Below are 17,175 nucleotides of genomic sequence, written 5' to 3'. Positions count from 1 at the left end.
AGTAGTATATGTTCATATAAAAGAAAAAATAAACTGTGCAAATCCACAAAGCTGTTGCTAATATCATAGTACTTCATGCAAACAAACACAACACACGCCATAGGAAAGCATAGACTCCACACTTTCCAACGGTATCTTCCTTATCTCTCTAAGACCTGAACTCACTGAACCAGATATTTCGATAAGCTTCGTTTTATTCTCTACCCCTGAGCTAATCCAATGACTCTGTGTCACTTTGAAATGATTCCTGACAGTTTCCATCTAGTTTTTAGTTCCACTGGGACGTTTATCCTGAGAAGTAGGCACAGCCCCCGATCTCTGCATGCCAGACACTGTAAAACAGGGCTGTTAAATGTGAATTGCCTTTGTCTCATTAGAGTTCACGTTCTGCACTGGCAAACTGATCCATTCAGGTTAACACTCATGTTCAATGATTGAGCACTTTCATGTACAACACTGTCCATTCATATTATCCAAAATGTAGGAAATGTTTCATGCTTTGGGAGCATAAAGCTGTGCAAATCCTGTGCAATCTTAGACCTCTTGTCAAATTCCAACTCACACTGTACAAGTACATTGTCTGCGATCGAAAGCCAAAGCTCATGTTTTACACACTGACACCCTTTCTGTTTGGATATTATCATCAAAAGAGGGTCAGTCAGAGATTGTTTACTTTCACTATTCTAGCAAACAATTTCTGTCTAGTATGTCAATTGTAATGGGAGGAAACATTGATCAGGTGTGTCTAGTGACGCCACAGATCTACCAGCCTGGCCTCCATGTTTTCTTACCATATGATCCGTTGTTTGTCCATGATTTTAAACCAACATTTCCTCACTCGCCCTGTACACTACACAACAAATGAAAAAAGTAAAAGTTGTCCTGGCACTTAATTTAGTGCATCTCAGAAGAGAAAAGTGTGCCCTGCCCAGTAAGCCTCAGACACCAGTGGCCCGTGGAGGAGTAGAGGGTTGTCCACAAACCAGAAGGTTGGTGGTTCGATCCCGGGCTCCTCCATTTCTTGGACAAGATAAGGAACCTCAAATTGTCCCCTGACGGCTCCAGTGTATGAATGGTGTGTGATTGAAAAAATATTATATATAGAGGCTGTTATGGCGAAAAACCGTGGTTGGGTTTTTCCAAGTTGTCCTTTTGCCACACGGAGAAAGCTGGTGATGGCATTGTTTGACGCGCAGTTTGTGTCCAAAAAAGAGTAAGAGTTTGACTGTCCAAGGCCGTCCTTTGTCCGTCATTTATTGTAAATAAAATATAACAAATTAAGGATGCATATATACATCAAGTTGCACAGTTCACAAACAGACGGTCAATAACTGTATCTGCTTGCCAGCCTCCTCCTCGTCATGCACTTCCGTGTCCTATTTAAAGGGTGCACCAATCAGCCCTTGTCGCCGGTGTGCACTCAGCAAAGGTGGGAAAGAAGGAGAAATTAGTGAGTCACTCAAATCATAAGAAACTTAAATGCGACTCCTACACACCGGCCCCTAATTGTTCTCTATAGAACCAATTACTCAAATTAATAATAAAGGAGCCATAAGAAGGGCAATTATCGTTGAATTGAATAAGCACTTAATGCTTTTAGGTATATGTAATGCATAATGGTTTGTTTTTTCAGAAGGTGTGAAAACATATATACATTACATTCCTTTGAAAGGTGATCAGGAACCCTGGTCACCCTTCAGCTTCAAGGATTGGGCACAGTTTGGTTATGGGCCTCTCAAGGACTGAAGTCTGTGTCTGGAGCTTCACTGACCGCACCAGACCCCTTGCATCAGGTTTGGTCTCCAGCACTCTTCCTAATGGCCAGGACCCTCGTGGAGCGGTGGGGTCAACGACCAGGACAATGTCTCCGACACTCAGATTCTTCTTTACTGCAGTCCATTTCTGTCTCTCCTGCAGCAGTAGAAGATATTCTTTAGTCCACCTGTGCCAGAATAGATCAGCCATGTACTGGACCTGTTTCCAGCGGCGCCTGGCATAGAGGTCGGACTTCAGGAAGGTTCCAGGGGGTAGGATTGGCTGGGTTTTCAACAGGAGGATGTGATTTGGAGTCAGTGGCTCAAGGTCATGTGGGTCTGAGGACACTGTGGAGAGAGGACGGTTGTTCAGGATTGCCTCTACCTCGCAGAGCAGCGTTTGAAGGCCTTCATCATCGATGGACTGCTGTTGGAGAGTGGAGTTCAGCACCTGGCGGACAGATCTTATGAGCCTTTCCCAGACTCCGCCATAGTGTGATGCTGCTGGTGGATTGAAACTCCATTCGATTCCATCTGGGAGCAGGGCATCTTGGATTTTCCGCTCATTCAGTGACTTCAGGGCCTTCTTGAGCTCCAAGTCAGCACCCCTCAGGTTGGTTCCATTATCTGACCTGATGTGCTTAACTTGGCCCCTCCTGCAGACAAATCTCCTCAAAGCATGGATGCACGAGTCTTTTGATGGTGGTTCTTCCTCGCTTCACTACAATTGGGCCGAAGTAGTCCAACCCGACATTTGTAAAGGGGGGGAGGTCAGGTAGGATTCTTTCCAGCGGCAAATCTGCCATTTTCTGTTCACCTGCTTTTCCCCTTGCACGCCGACAAACGACACATCTTGAGAGCACCTTCCTTACTACCGAGTTGCCCTTTACAATCCAGTACTTTTTCCGGAGCTCTGACAGCATGTGGTTTCTGCCATTGTGGCCACAGCGTTCATGGATGTGTCTTAAGAGCAGTATGGAAACGTGTGAATCTTTGGGCAAGATGCAGGGGTGTTTTGTTTCCTCGGGCATTGCAGATTTGTGCAGTCGGCCACCTACTCTTAGAATGCCCCCGTCCAGCACAGGATCAAGCCTGCAGATCTTGCTGCCCTTGTGCAATCTAGGCGGGGTCATCTCTAGTGTTGCTATTTCAGCAGGGAATGCTCTTCTTTGCATGTACGTGATGACTGACCTTTCTGCCTCTGCCATGTCTTTTACTGTGAGAAGCTGTCCACCAAGGTGAGACCTGAGATCTTCAATTTTTATCCTTAACCTTTTCCTGTTTGAGCGGGTACTTATTTGACATGATGGCTGCTCCTTTCCCCCTTTCCCAATCAGCATCAAAATCTTTCTCAGCCTGAGGTACCATGCCACTGCTTTAAGTAGTCTCATCCAGTCGGAAAAGAAAGAAATAAGCTGATCTGTGGGTGTTCCAGTGTTCACTACTGCTGCCAAAACAGTAGCCTTTTTCCTGACCTCTGGATCGTCCTGTGACACTGATCCCAATGCTTCCTCCACCGGCCAACTTTCCTGAGTGTTCCATAAGAATTCAGGGCCATGTATCCATCTCCTTTGCTCCATGAATTTTCCTGCATTCAATCCTCTCGATGAATCATCAGCAGGATTGTCCTTGCTGCGTACATGTCTCCACTGAGACAGGTCTGTATTGTCCCTAATCAGTGAAACCCTATTGGCTACATAGGTCTTGTACCTAGCATGGTCATTTGCATTGTATTTTAGCACTGTTTGGTTATCAGTCCAGAAAAATGAAGGCTTTAGGTCAAGGTGTAACTCTCTTCTCACCATTCGGTCTACCTTCACAAGTAATGCTGCAGCTGCCAGTTCCAGTCGTGGCACTGTGATGTTCTTAAGGGGAAGGACTCTGGACTTTCTAAGGACAAAATTGACATGAATAACATCCTGATTGTTCAACTGTCTGATGTAGCTTACCGATCCATAGCCGCTCTCACTGGCGTCAGCAAAATTATGCAGCTCGGCACAGTTTGTCACTCCATAGCCCTTTGGTTTCAGACAGCGGGGAACACTGAAGCCTTTGATCCTCTCTAGGCTGTTGGTCCATTCCATCCACCTTTCAGATACTGGCTCTGGCAAAGGCTCATCCCATCCGTAGCCTCGCTGGCAGCGCTCCTGTAGCAACTGCTTGGCTGGGAGAATGAGAGGAGCAAGAAAGCCTAGTGGGTCAAAGATGGAACTAACAACAGAGAGTATGCCTCTGCGGGTGTGTGGCTTTTGGCTTAATTTGATGTTAAATTGGAAATTGTCTGAATCCGCACACCACTGCAGTCCTAGTGCTCTTTCAATGGGCAAACTGTCTTTGTCAAGATCCAGTGTTTTAATTTGCTTTGTCCTGTGTTCTTTGGGGATTGATGCCAAAACTGCTCGGCTATTGCTGACCCACTGAGTGAGCTGAAACCCACCTTTGCTGCATAGTGCAGTGAGATATATTACCAGCTGGATGGCATCGGATTCCTTGGCCACAGACTTGGCACAGTCATCGACGTAAAAGTTGTGCCGGACTGTTTCAGCTACTTGAGGGGGGAAACAGTGTTCATTGTCAATAGCAGTTTTTCTTAATGCAAAGCTTGCAATGCTTGGGGAAGACACAGCACCGAAGATGTGTACAAGCATACGGTGTGACTTGGGTGCTTGACTGGTGTCACCTTGTGGCCACCACAGGAATCGCAAGTAATTAACATCAGACTTGGCTACTCTAACCTGATGGAACATTGACTTGATGTCGGACATGATTCCAACAGGCTCTTTGCGAAATCTCAGGATGACTCCAATGAGGGAATTTGTCAGGTCGGTTTCCCTGCAGCAGTTCTGTGTTGAGGGATACACCCTGGTAAGAGGCAGCACAATCAAAGACCACTCTAAGCTTTTTCTTTTTAGGGTGGTACACCCCATGGTGTGGCAAGTACCATACTTTTCCTGTTGACTGTCCGAGTTCTTCCTGTGGGACCTCCTCTGCATAACTGCTCTCAAAGATGTCACCAAGAAATGCAACATATTCCTGTTTATATTGCAATCGTCCCGATTGTTTGGCATACAGACCTCCGCCTTTCTGAAGGGCAATTTCAGATTGTAATGTCCATCATTCAGAACTGCCTCGTTGGCCATTTTCAAAAATCCTTTGTCCTCAATGGAAATTTCAGTTTTCTCCTCAGATGCAACTTCATTAAAATCCTGATTGTACTGGGAGATCAGAAGCTCTTCCAGCCTTGCCACTGAAATCCTATTCACAGAAACACTCCTTACATTGCCAGTTCCCTTCCTAAGTGGCCCATTTACCACCCACCCCAGTAGTGTTCTGACTGCATAGGGGCCCCCACTTTGGCTATTAACAACCTCCCATGGTTCTATCAGGTTTGGAGCATTAGTTCCAATTAACAGCTTTACCTTGGCACTAATGGAGGGGATTTTGACTTTACTTAAATACCCCCATTGCGCTAAGTCATGGTGCCTGGGGATGTTGCTAGTTGTTACTGGCATCTCCTTTTGAGTGAAAGTGTCAGGAAGAGGTGAGAAGTAATCGCTGTCGCTGGCTGACACTTTAATTCCTGAAACCACATGAGTGGGAACAGATTTTTCCTGATTCATTGTGTGTAGAAGAATTTGTGTTTTCCTTCCGTTTAGAGTAAGACGCGTCATGAGCTTCTCAGAGCAGAATGTGGCAGAAGACCCTGGGTCCAAGAGAGCATACACCTGCAAGACTTGGCCGCCCTTTGCTGCCTTAACCCTAACTGGGACGATTGAAAGTGCGCACTCTTGGTCTCCGGCCCCTATATAACCACATAACTCTGCTGATGCACTGCCTGTAACACCAGAGAGTTTTCCTGCTTCTTTAGCTGTGACGTCCTTAAACTCAATATGCAAAGCGCTTGGGTGAGCCTTCTCGCACACTTTACAAATAAGTCGCTTTTTGCATTCTTTGCTAATGTGGCCTGCGGATAGACATCCAAAGCATGTGCCCTTGGTCTTTAAAAAACTAATCTTGTCCCTATGTATTTTCTTTAAGAAGTCTTTGCACAAGTCCAATGTGTGCTCTGAGCTACAGAAGGGGCAAGAGGGTTCAGGCTTTGTCTCTTTTTGGGCAAGAGCAATGCTAGTGGCATAGCTACTGCCATACGACTTTGAGGGCTGTGACCTAATTGGGGATTTAGCCCTAACTCTACTAGATGACTGATCCTGTAGATTACCAAAAATTGGATCAGCTGCTATATGGGCTTGTTTTTCAATGAAGGAAACAAGATCTAAAATTCTCACCCTACGTCCTTGACGTTCTTGCACCTCAAATGCCTTGTTAAGCCATTTCTCCCTGAGCTTGAATGGCAACTTGAGGACAATGCTTCTCATGCTGGATATGGTGTCCAGCTCCTGCATGTATTCCATTTCCTCCATGGCGTTGTAGCAGCTCCTGAGAAACATGGCATAATCTTGTAGCATTTTAGAATCATCAGATTTCATTTGAGTCCATGATAAAACCTTTTCCAAATATGCACAAGAGATCTTATATTCGTTTCCAAAGTTATCTTTTAGTAACTGCTTTGCTTTCTGATAGCCTCTATCTGGTGACATGTATTCACAACTCTTGACCATTCGTTGTGCTTGGTAGAGATGAGCCGGATACTCGGCTGAAACGAGTATCCGGTACGGATAAAGCACTTTTGCTGAGCACGAGTATTATACGAGTAATACGAGTCATTATCTGTGCTCGGACTGAATGAAAATCCTCACACAGCGTCACAGCGCTCCTCCCCTTCACACACCGCTCTGCTCACTCACTCACAGAACAGCTCTCTGTCTCTCTCAGTCACTCAGGTTCGCGGGTCTTTTCGGTTAACGTTTAGGGTTTCTTCAGCTTGAAGTTTGTTTTTATTTCAGTTTGTACTTACTTATTAACCAGTAGAGTTCTGTTAAACGTGGGTTCGTTCAGACGTGGTGCTGGTAGAAAGCGACTCGCGTTGCGTCTCTGCCTGTCTGAGATTTTTTTTTTGTTTTACTTCACGCATTAAGTGTCTGACTACTCTCTAGCGTCTGGCTACGCTCTCTCTCTCTCTCTCTCTCTCTCTCTCTCTCTCTCTCTCTCTCTCTCTCTCCCTCTCTCTGCCAGTCGTTGGAGTTTTTTTTTGTTTTTTTTAAACCGTCAGTTGGCTCTAACCAGTTTTATTTTACTTCACGCACTGAGTGTCGGACACATTCTAGGTAGTAGTGGTATAAAAAATATTACAAATTAAGCTACACACACACACACACACTCCCCCTCTCTCTCTATGTCTCTCTCTTACTCACTCAAACCCACACTCACACACACACACACACACACACACACACGCACTCCCGGGTTAAATCACACCCACTTCCGGGTTAGGCCCTGCCCACTCCGAGTACGGATACGGATACAGATAATTCATATGGTTAACAGATACAGATACAGATAATGCTGTACTCGCTCATCCCTAGTGCTTGGCCCTTAGTATATTGAATAAGGAACTGTAACCTGTCTGTATTGTTGTCTGTTTTCCTTTCAATGTTCTGTTCAATTGAATGGATGAACGATTTGTATTCCAGAACATGTCCGTCGAAGAGTGGGATGTTTCGTTGGGGTAGGGTAGCTAGAAGTTGTTGTTTCATGAGCATCCTTGTCAGCTCACTTTGATTCTCCAAAACGTGGATGATGTGATTCCCCTGATCTGAGCTAGCATGTGGAATAACAGGGGGAATGTCAGAGGAATAGCTATGAGATGAGTGTTGGGCAGAGGGAAAGCTATATGTGGAGGTGCGTGGCTGTTGTGACCTAATATCACTGCCGGAACTGGGATGGAAAGTAGGCCTGTCTGCGCCTAAATGTTGCCTATCTGCACCTGACTTAAGCAGGGGAAATTTAACATGGGTACCCGTCTTACTCCTGACTGCTGGAGCAGTCCCATCATGAGGATGAAGCGAATAGTCTAACCATCAGATGTTACTTGAGCTGCTTCAGCACCTAATACCCCTTTAATAGAATGCACAGGGTTAGATACAACAGTGTCAGATTGCACAGGGTTAGACATATTCGTTGCAGCATTTAGATAGTTGATTTTAACTGTAGCAGCTTCAATTTCTGCATCCAATTCCAATGTTTCTCTCTATTTCCTTAACATTTGTTCCTGTTCTTCTATTGCATGCTTCTCCTTTAATCTTGAAGCTTTTGCCACTAAAGCTAATCGTTCTGCCTCTGCGCCGATGCGCAATGACGAAGACAATGTAGAGCTGTTGGACCTATTGGAAACTGAAACTGATTGTGCATCGGTGTTATCGACGTCTGCAACATTACCAGATTCAGCTGGGTCCTCCTCCTCCTGCATGACGGCAGAAGAGGCAACCCCACCTTCGCTAGGGGCACCAGCGTCGTCTGCCTGCGAAATCTAGTTATTCACACGCCTCACGAAAGCCATGATCTGCATTCGTCGCGGCTTATACCATGCCTCGTTATCCTCCTTGCGTGCTTCCTCATCCAAAAACTGTGCGTAATTCGAATGCAAGGTTTGGAATGAGTCAAGCATTTCCTCAAACTTGGTTAAGTTTCCTCTCAATTCCTCAAGATACTCATTCCCTACCATCAAATTATTCATAATGTTCATCCTTCGTGTAAGGTGAGACATTTTACCGGACCTAGCTGCGCGTAAACGCGCTGCCTGCTCGCCGATTCCTTCCACCGGTGACATTTCGGCTTCCTCCGAACTGTCCATTGTGCTTAAAATAAACTTCCAAAAATAACGAAAGGTATTTATCCTCTTTCAGATGATTCGAAATATCTCCAAAAAAGATTCAAAACATTTCATGTATTTTCCAAAAACAAAAACTTGGCTTTCGTGAGGCATGTGAATAACTGGATTTCGCAGGCAAACGACGCTTGTGCCCCTAGCGAAGGTGGGGTTGCCTCTTCTGCCGTCATGCAGGAGGAGGAGGACCCAGCTGAATCTGGTAATGTTGAAGACGTTGATAACACCGATGCGCAATCAGTTTCAGTGATTGTTGCACATACACTGTATGAATATGGGCGAGCAGGCCAGGTGTGAGTGGGTGAATGGGACTTGTAGTGTTAAGGGCTTTGACTGGACTGGAGAAGCACTATATAAATACAGTCCATTGAATTCCAGTGCAATCTCCTTACAACTATATATTTTGGCCAGAGATTGAGATCTGAAATGGAAAGAGTTCATCGGGGGAGAAGGAATGTTTTCATTGTGATTTAGCTTGACTATTTGAATAGTTCTTTAGTCTGATTATGGAAAATCAAAAGAAATGATCGAGATCTGATTCAACATTCAAATGCATCCTCTAGGGATCATGAACATGGGCCATGAAAGTTCAGGTGTTAACTGAATTAATTTCATGGTCAATATATGAAAATCCATCCAAATGACCCAAATACAATACAATCGAAGTAAATAGTGACTCCTTTTTCAAAGGTAATAAAACAACAGAAAAAAACACTTTATACCACCATACTGCTCGTGTGGTGTCATCTAAGTGTCCGTAAGCCCAGACATTAAAATTTGACATGGAATGGCGTCATTTACACCAAGCTTTAATACTTAAAGTCCACAAGCAGAAGTAGCAATGCTAGCTGATATATCAATTATCACACGCATGGCGCACTTGCCCTGTGTGCTGTGTTTCCAGTATGTGCTTCCAAACATGAGCAGTATGGGACATGTTATGTTTACCTTTTTATTTTTTTATCACATTTGAAGGGTTCATCACTCCATCGACTATGCCGATGTCAGTCAGTGGAAAATTCGAAATTTCTGTGAACTCTCACTTTAGGTAAGTAAGATCGCTATCCACAGTGTAACACAAACCCAAACCAATGACTTCCTCTTATGCTCTCTCTTTCACACACTCTCATACTCTCATGTCAACACTCTCATCCCACCCTGCCTACCGTCGGGCCAGCCAGCAAGGTCTCCCCCCTGTGTAATGCTTGCCTGTCAGAATGGCCCTCTGTTAATCTAGGAGGATTGTGGTGTTGTATTGTCACCGTGCTCCGGGCCAGGGATCCCTCGGTCTGCTCTGAATGCCTCATGTCTCTCTGCTCTGCATGCTGTGTGTCTGATTAGTTGACACTCACTCCTCTGGCCTACTTTTGGATGTCTCTGTGTGTCATGTCCTGGTGTGTCAAACTAAAGAGGGTGTTGTTTACATGTTCATTAGTCTTAAACAAATGATAATGCAAAGTGCAGGACTGTGGTCAGGTCTTCCTTTTAGTAAGACAGACACGTTGAAGGGATTAAGGTGAATTTTACATTGTACTGTTAAAGCAACACTGAATACTTTTACAACAAATAGCAGCTTCAAAATGTTGGTACACTGACCTCACTCTTGTTCTACATGAATCCGGTAAGTGGGTATGATCTTCTGTGTGAAGTGTGGAACTGAATAATAGACAGAATCCAGCCCAGCAAATTCAGCTGTAATACAAAACTATAGATCAGTGAAAAAGACTTGGGAGTCAACAGGTGTTTATCTATAATATTCAGCCAGGAAACTTTGAAAAGGTGAGAAATACTTAACAGAGTTTGGTGCATTAGTTACAGCAGCTGCTCTTTTGGTTCAGGAGGCAGGGGATCATGGGTAATATCCATTGTTCAGTTGTGTTTTAGTGTTTGAGTGTAAGACTCACCGAGGCCATGTAAGAGAGACTCCAGTTTCGCTTGTGATGAGAGAAGGATACGGAAGCTCATCCGCAGTCACTCAAGCATGTCGTATCTGACATAGAGGAACCATAACAAATTGCGGGAGTTTTTTTTTCCAGAGTTTTGGGTTGGTAGACATGCCAGATACCTAAATGAACGTGTAGAAGCACTAAAAAATTTGTATAAAATCGGAATTTTTATAATATCTCCCCTTTATATTATTTTGGATTCTGCCGTGTTTTTCACTCATAGTGTATCTTTGGGAGAATTTCTTGTCTATGCGGAAGTTGGAAGTTAAATAACATGGCCTTTTTTAAGGGCTGCATTCTTCTTCTGCTTGCTGGTCACTGTGGCCATGTCAACTCTGACAACCATAAACAACCTGAATGTTAGCAAGCAGTGTTAACGTCACAAACCTACAGTGCAAGGTATCATTATTATATTGATTTGTAACGTTAACGTGATTGGCAAGAGATTCACAAAAGATGAATCCCAGAAACTACAAGAATAATCTTCTGGCAAAACCTCCTGGACACCACGCAACATTTTCTTTTTCTTTTCAACCATTAACCTAACTCAGTAAGTTTCATGAAAATATTTTCAACTCCTTTTTTTTTTCTTGAATAATCCCCCAAACTGCCCTGAGAAGTGATTCACTTTAATAATGTACTTCCTGTAAACAAAATATAGGAACTGGTATATTAAGAAACACATTTTTGACAGTTTTTTGACATTTTGACATAATGTGTACAACCAGAATGTTGCCCTGCAATGACAAGTGACATATAGTAAATTTTTTAAAGAGACGTAATGTAACAATTTATGCATACATTCTCACATGCATATACCATAAATACATAGTTAGAATAATTCGGGATTCTCCACATCAACAAGATACTCACAGAATACATGCTGTGGGTTCATGGGGTCAGGTCAAACCTCTGTCCTCAGACATATCATTGTGTAGAACCCCAAGCAGCTGCCTCAGGAAGATGTCTTCCTGCTCAGGTTCCTGTTCAGAGATCTGAAGAATCTGCAGTTATTCTAACTATGTCTGCACGTTGCAAGTGTTTAGAGCGCGAAGCAGCCAGACAGCAATAAATCCAGCGAAAAAAAAAAAAAAAAGGTAAATGAACTCAATAGGTAGAAGAGAACAGTGTGTTCAGCTACAGCAGCAATAATAGGCAGGCTTTAAGTGTGAGAAAACTAAACTGTAAACTGTCTGTTTCTTTCCAAAACAGGAGGCCTGGAGGAGAAATACTTAACTGTTGTTTTCATCATCATCATTACAGGTGGTTACATTTTCCAAAACATCACCTTGACAATGAATGAACTTAAATAACCATGCTCCCCGTTGTGAGCAGAGAATAGCCTTCAGTTTTATAACATGGCTGCAACGGACTGGGGTCTTCAGCTCGCATGGGGACTCTCCAGACTCCAACACGACTGCAGGCCAGTACATACGCAGCACAGTGGTGTCAGTCATCACTGAGCTCTTGTATTGGTCTGGGGACGTGACTTTGAGTGTGTTGTGTCTCCACGGCCCCACGCTGAGCTGCCTTTCCATACTGGGAGGGGAGGCGCTCGAACCGGTGCAGAGCGCACCGTCACCAGCTGCTTTCACCGCGTCGGCTGCGCGTCTGACAGGACACCATGGGACTGGAGAGGGAGAAATCGGACACTAGTATCATTATGGATGAAGATGAGTTCAACAGATCGATTGAGCCCATTCTGTCGAAGAAGGGGAAAGTGTACGCAGCGGAGCCGGACCGAGATCCAAACGATGTCAACGCGTACTTGAAGGTAAAGTCTGCGCCTTGTGCGGAATGAATTACAAAGTGAAACCACACAATCAGCAGCTGTTAATATGAATTAACAACTGTTACAACCAAGAGAAGCTGATTGTTTTCATGGAATGAACTCTGAAACTGGCAATCTGCAGCATGAATACCTGGAAGTGGCTCGGTGCGCGTCACCAACACGCACAGTTTTCCTTCCTGTACAAGTTTCTATTATGCATTATTTGTCAGTCTAACATGTCTCCAACCTGTGTGATCTGACAGGTCGGGTTTGAAGATGTCGTCGCTGAGCCGGTGTCCACGCACAGCTTCGACAAAGTGTGGATCGGAAGCCACGCTGCGTTCGAGCTGGTCAAATTCATCATTTACCGCCTGCTGACCACCCTGCTGGCCGTGCCCATAGCGTTCATCCTCGGGCTGGTGTTCGCGGTGCACAGCTGCATCCACATCTGGTAGGAAGAGGTTGCTCCCAGCCTGCAGCTGTCTCTGTGTGCTGCTGCTCATGCAGCCTGGTCTGTCTGACACTGTGCCAAATCTTACTCTCAAATGTGATAATGATTTTCTTCAGAAAATAAAAAGTCAAACATCACATTAGAATGGAATTGTGGTGGATATGGGATTTTTCTAAACCAGGGTGCCATTAAATTGTCAAACAACCGTGCACACTTCCTGATTTAGTAAGGTGCACATTTAGGTTGTTTCGCGTTGGCTCTATCGCTCTGATTCGAATAATTTATATTGTTAGTAAGAGCTTAGTTTTTTTATTATAGGGCCAATTCAAGGGCCAATCTGATTTTAGCTGGGGCCGGTGCCCCCTTCGTCCCACCACTCTATCCACCCCCTGTATAGGAACTTTAGAATGAGTCGGCCTATTCAGAATTTGGAAAAAAGGTTAACATTAAAATGAAGAGGTCATGAGTGCTAATAAAGATATTATTCAGTCTAAATATTCTAGTGACATCAAAATATTAAGTAGAGTTAAAGCAGAATTCATAAAAGAGCGTCAGGGAAATTGTTGACACAGGGAAATTGTTGACACATAACTTCCAGCATATAGCAGACTATCATTAACCATTAAAGTATAATGATAGTATTTAGTTAAAATACTTGATGAGCAGGGAAACACAGGAACATTGTGTGACTGTCCCCACGGTCCATTGCAGCATTATTCTAACACTTTAGGCAAATGTTGACACAAGTTATTTTTACCGTCAACGTCACATGCGGTATGACATTGAAATATTTTGTTTTTATAATCTTATTTGGATAATTACGTCAGGCTTGTGTCGGCTAAATGTGCTCTCAGAGAGAACCAGGTGCTTCCAGACTCTCAAGCAACATGCGTGCACTATACGTCCCAAAGAGTCCGTTTGATGAAACAACATTTGGTTCCCCCGGAGAAAGTGCACTGTGGAAAGTTGGGAGGAATGTTGAGTTGTGTAGTGGGGGAAAAAAGTAATGGAAATAAAAATGGCCAATGTCTTTTACCAGATCGCTGGCATAGTAACAACTAAAGCCTATTTTCAGACCAGAGTGAGACATTCTTCAGATACAGATAGAGAACTGCAGAGTTACTTTTGCATGACCTTTCACATAGGTGAGGTCACAGGCTTGGGCTGCGTGGCTCCTTCAACCACAGTGTTTGAAGGAGGAGGCCGCAGCACGGATCAATAGAGGACTGAGTGGTGACACTGAGCCAGTCAACACATGTGGAATGTCAGGAAGGGAGATCACACAGAGGCTTATGACACAATTGTTTAAAGTTTTTTTTTTTAAACTGTTAAAACAACATTACAGGCAAGATCGTTACAGTTCATGATAAGATAACACAAATATCAGACATGACTTCAAATATCCATCAAAACAAAATCAAATCAATCCCTCTGATTGGAAAAAAATTATGTTATTAGTGCAAACTAGTGTAGTGCTCATTTTACTCAAATAGTGCAGCAATATACTTTCACTTTTTTTTATAGTTTGTTAGCTGGATGTTGTGGACATAGCTTTTTATCTATGGTGCAAGTTATAAGCTAGAACAACTTTGTGTTCATGCCACCTGCTTTATGAATACTTTTTTCAAAAAATGAAACTGCAGTTGTTTTATTACTGATTATTTGTGTGTTTAAGTTTTCGGTTTACTTTACTGCTTTTAAGTGTACACTGCATGTCGGCTATTACAGAGGTCTGTTACAAATCAACCGCTTCTTTTGTTTATAAGATGAATCATCGGAAGATATGTGTTCCACATACAGACAGACAGGCGTTTGTGGAATTACTTGGTAGATGCACAAAATAAATATTCAATACTTGATTATCTGGATCAGTGGTATCAACACAGATGCCAAACAGGCCAAATAAGGGATGAAATTATACTGAAGATGTTGCATAAATTAAAGGGCCCATATTGTGTTAAATACAATTTTTCTGGGCTTTTACAATCCGTCATTACTAGAGGGGGGTCAGTAGGGATCCTCAAAGTATGAAAACAGTCACTCCGTGGACTTTTTCAATTAGTTCATTCTAAGAAATATGTTATTGAAACTTCTTGTTTCGTACTTCCTCCCCCGTATGAGTCATGTGGGTTCACACTCGTCTCTCAGCCCTGCCCAGACGATACCAGTCCGAACACGACACGAAGCAGACATGTTGATGAGCTAGTAGCTTGTTAGCTGCCTCAGGTAAACCACAACCTACAGCACTGTAGAAACACTGCAGCCTGGAGTTATGCAAGGAAGAGAATGTGTTCGTGCGCATTCCTTCTGAGAACTTTACTGTTCGAGACCAGCGGCTGCGATTTATTTCTTCTGACGTGCCATGTTGCTGTGCTCAGTCTGCGTTACTCCGTACTGAGTCCTGCTGTCAAACTTAAAAACTCTTTAGTAAAGATAACAAAAAAACTATATCTGATTGTCTAATCTTTTAGCATCTACTCCTTAGTAACCTTTTTTTAACCTTGTCCTGTTAGGTTGGTGATGCCTGTGATCCAGAGCTGCCTGATGCTCCTACCGTCCATCCAGATCGTGTGGAGGAGTCTGACAGACATGTTCATCACACCGCTCTTCCACAGCATGGGCAAGAGCCTGTCCTCCATTCAAGTCCAAACCATCGAGAACTGATGCAGACAGGAGGATGAAGTGCAGGAGTGAATAATCCAAGTGGTATGAGTTCTTATAAAGTCAAAAATGAAGATGCCTGTAAACAAGTGTAACTACTGTAGATGGATATAGTGTCAACAAGATTTAATCTGTCAAATCTATTCAGTACACACAATCTTGATTTCATAGTCTCCCTGCAGGTCATGTGCAGCGGGGGGAACCATATGTTTAACAAATAATTTAGACTTTATAAGTATCTCAAGCTCACCCCCCAAAGCTGAGTTGTTTTGTTGATTGTGACCAAAAGAAATTGTTGTCATTCCCTTATTTTGTGGCTGAGAGAGGAGTGTATTATTGTTCAAGCTAACACACTGCTGCCTCGCTACGAGATGTCATATTTCTGCCTTTTACATGTATATATTGCAAAGAGTTTAGCTAGAAGTTGAATGTAATGATGTGAATAATATTAAATGCTGAGACGCAGCTTGATGCACATTCACAGGCTTATTTTATCTGCTGTGTTGATCTAACACTGCTTTCTTAAGGACGTATGTTAGCCTATAAGCTATATGCAGTAGAGTTGTTTTAATATGGATCTATGTAAATTTCTCAGAAGGGTGGTTTTCTAATTTATTATTTATGCAATCACCAATTCTTGATCTGCAAACATTTGGTGGAGCCTGACACCAAAGAAGTTGAAGATCTCAGACTCTGATACATGCATGTTACATTTAGAGGTGCTTTTCCGATTGCTACAGAGCTGCGACTACTGGGGCTGGGCTGAGAACCCTACTTCTACAGCCAGAAGCACATTAAAGCTTGGGTTGGAAATTCTGGAAAAGCTAGGAAGAGCAGACTACACTTTGACAAAATAGAACTGATATGTCCCACCCACTCCCATCTGCCCTCTGGTCAATGCTCAGTCACGAACGTTCACTAACAACTGATAGAAAACTGCTTTTATATGACTTGCTTGCTCACTTCTGACTGTCGTCTCAGGCAGGTTGGTTTGTTAGAGACAGGAACACAAGCCACTCATTTCATTTAGTGAGAATGAAATGATTGGCTGTGTTTATTACAGTCCTGGGAGCCATTGATGGCTCTCGGGATGTGAAAAGGATTTCCACAAATACGATAAAAAGTGTTTCTGAAACTAATTGCCAACCCTACCTTTAAGCAGCTACATAATCTTATTTTATCCTCTTTTTTTCTATGGATTTGATAAGGTTGTGTACAAGCATGCACAGTTCACTGGCTCTGAGCTGTACAAGATGAAATTTAGAAGATGATCGATAGAGCAGTGTCTGTTGTGTGCTGATGCTGAATTGTGAGAGATTTCAACTTTTGGTGTGTGAACACACCTCTAATAAACAGATATTTTTTGTAAGACCACATACTGTATCTGTCTTTGATTATTCAAGTGAATGCTACTTATGTGTTTGATTGAAATCTGTTCAGCCATAAAAACCTGCAATCAACATTTAAAGCAACACGAGAAAATACACATAATTCAGATTTATTATCCCCATGTTATAGCTAACATGTTAGCAAACAGTTGCCTGTATCCACAGCCAGCTAACACATAGCAACACCAACTTTCATTCTCCCTTATTCAATCCTGATAAATCAGCAACTAGATGTTTTTTCTTTTTAGGCCATCCCCAACTTCTCTGCTGCATGAGAACAGGTTTGATGAGAGTGTTGAGACTGAACTATATTATAAATAAGCTGCAAAACCAAAAATATTGAGCTATAAACAAATAGACCTGCAGTTTTGCTACTTATCTGTTGTTTTATTCAATCCAATATATATAACCAGGATGCTG

General features: G+C 43.1%; 1 protein-coding gene across 2 annotated transcripts in view; it reads left to right on the top strand.

Annotated features, from left to right (window-relative positions):
• The window catches only part of cav2 (caveolin 2), a 39,189-nt gene extending 22,448 nt beyond the window's left edge, over positions 1 to 16,741 (top strand). Inside the window, exons 2-5 of one of the 2 annotated variants that reach the window (XM_062390838.1) lie at positions 9,514 to 9,586; positions 11,748 to 12,258; positions 12,519 to 12,706; positions 15,220 to 16,741. In XM_062390838.1, the coding sequence (XP_062246822.1) occupies positions 12,109 to 12,258; positions 12,519 to 12,706; positions 15,220 to 15,370 (489 nt within the window). In that variant the 5' untranslated portion in view covers positions 9,514 to 9,586; positions 11,748 to 12,108 and the 3' untranslated portion in view covers positions 15,371 to 16,741. Of the gene's footprint in view, positions 1 to 9,341; positions 9,587 to 11,747; positions 12,259 to 12,518; positions 12,707 to 15,219 lie in introns of those variants that run through there. The other variant, XM_062390839.1, reaches the window with a different exon arrangement.
• Positions 16,742 to 17,175: the final 434 nt, after the last annotated feature.

This window comes from Platichthys flesus, chromosome 6, assembly GCF_949316205.1.
Source record: "Platichthys flesus chromosome 6, fPlaFle2.1, whole genome shotgun sequence".
Lineage (NCBI taxonomy): Eukaryota > Metazoa > Chordata > Actinopteri > Pleuronectiformes > Pleuronectidae > Platichthys > Platichthys flesus.
The sequence above is the reverse complement of the archived record's forward strand: the minus strand, read 5'-3'. Positions and strand labels throughout refer to the sequence as shown.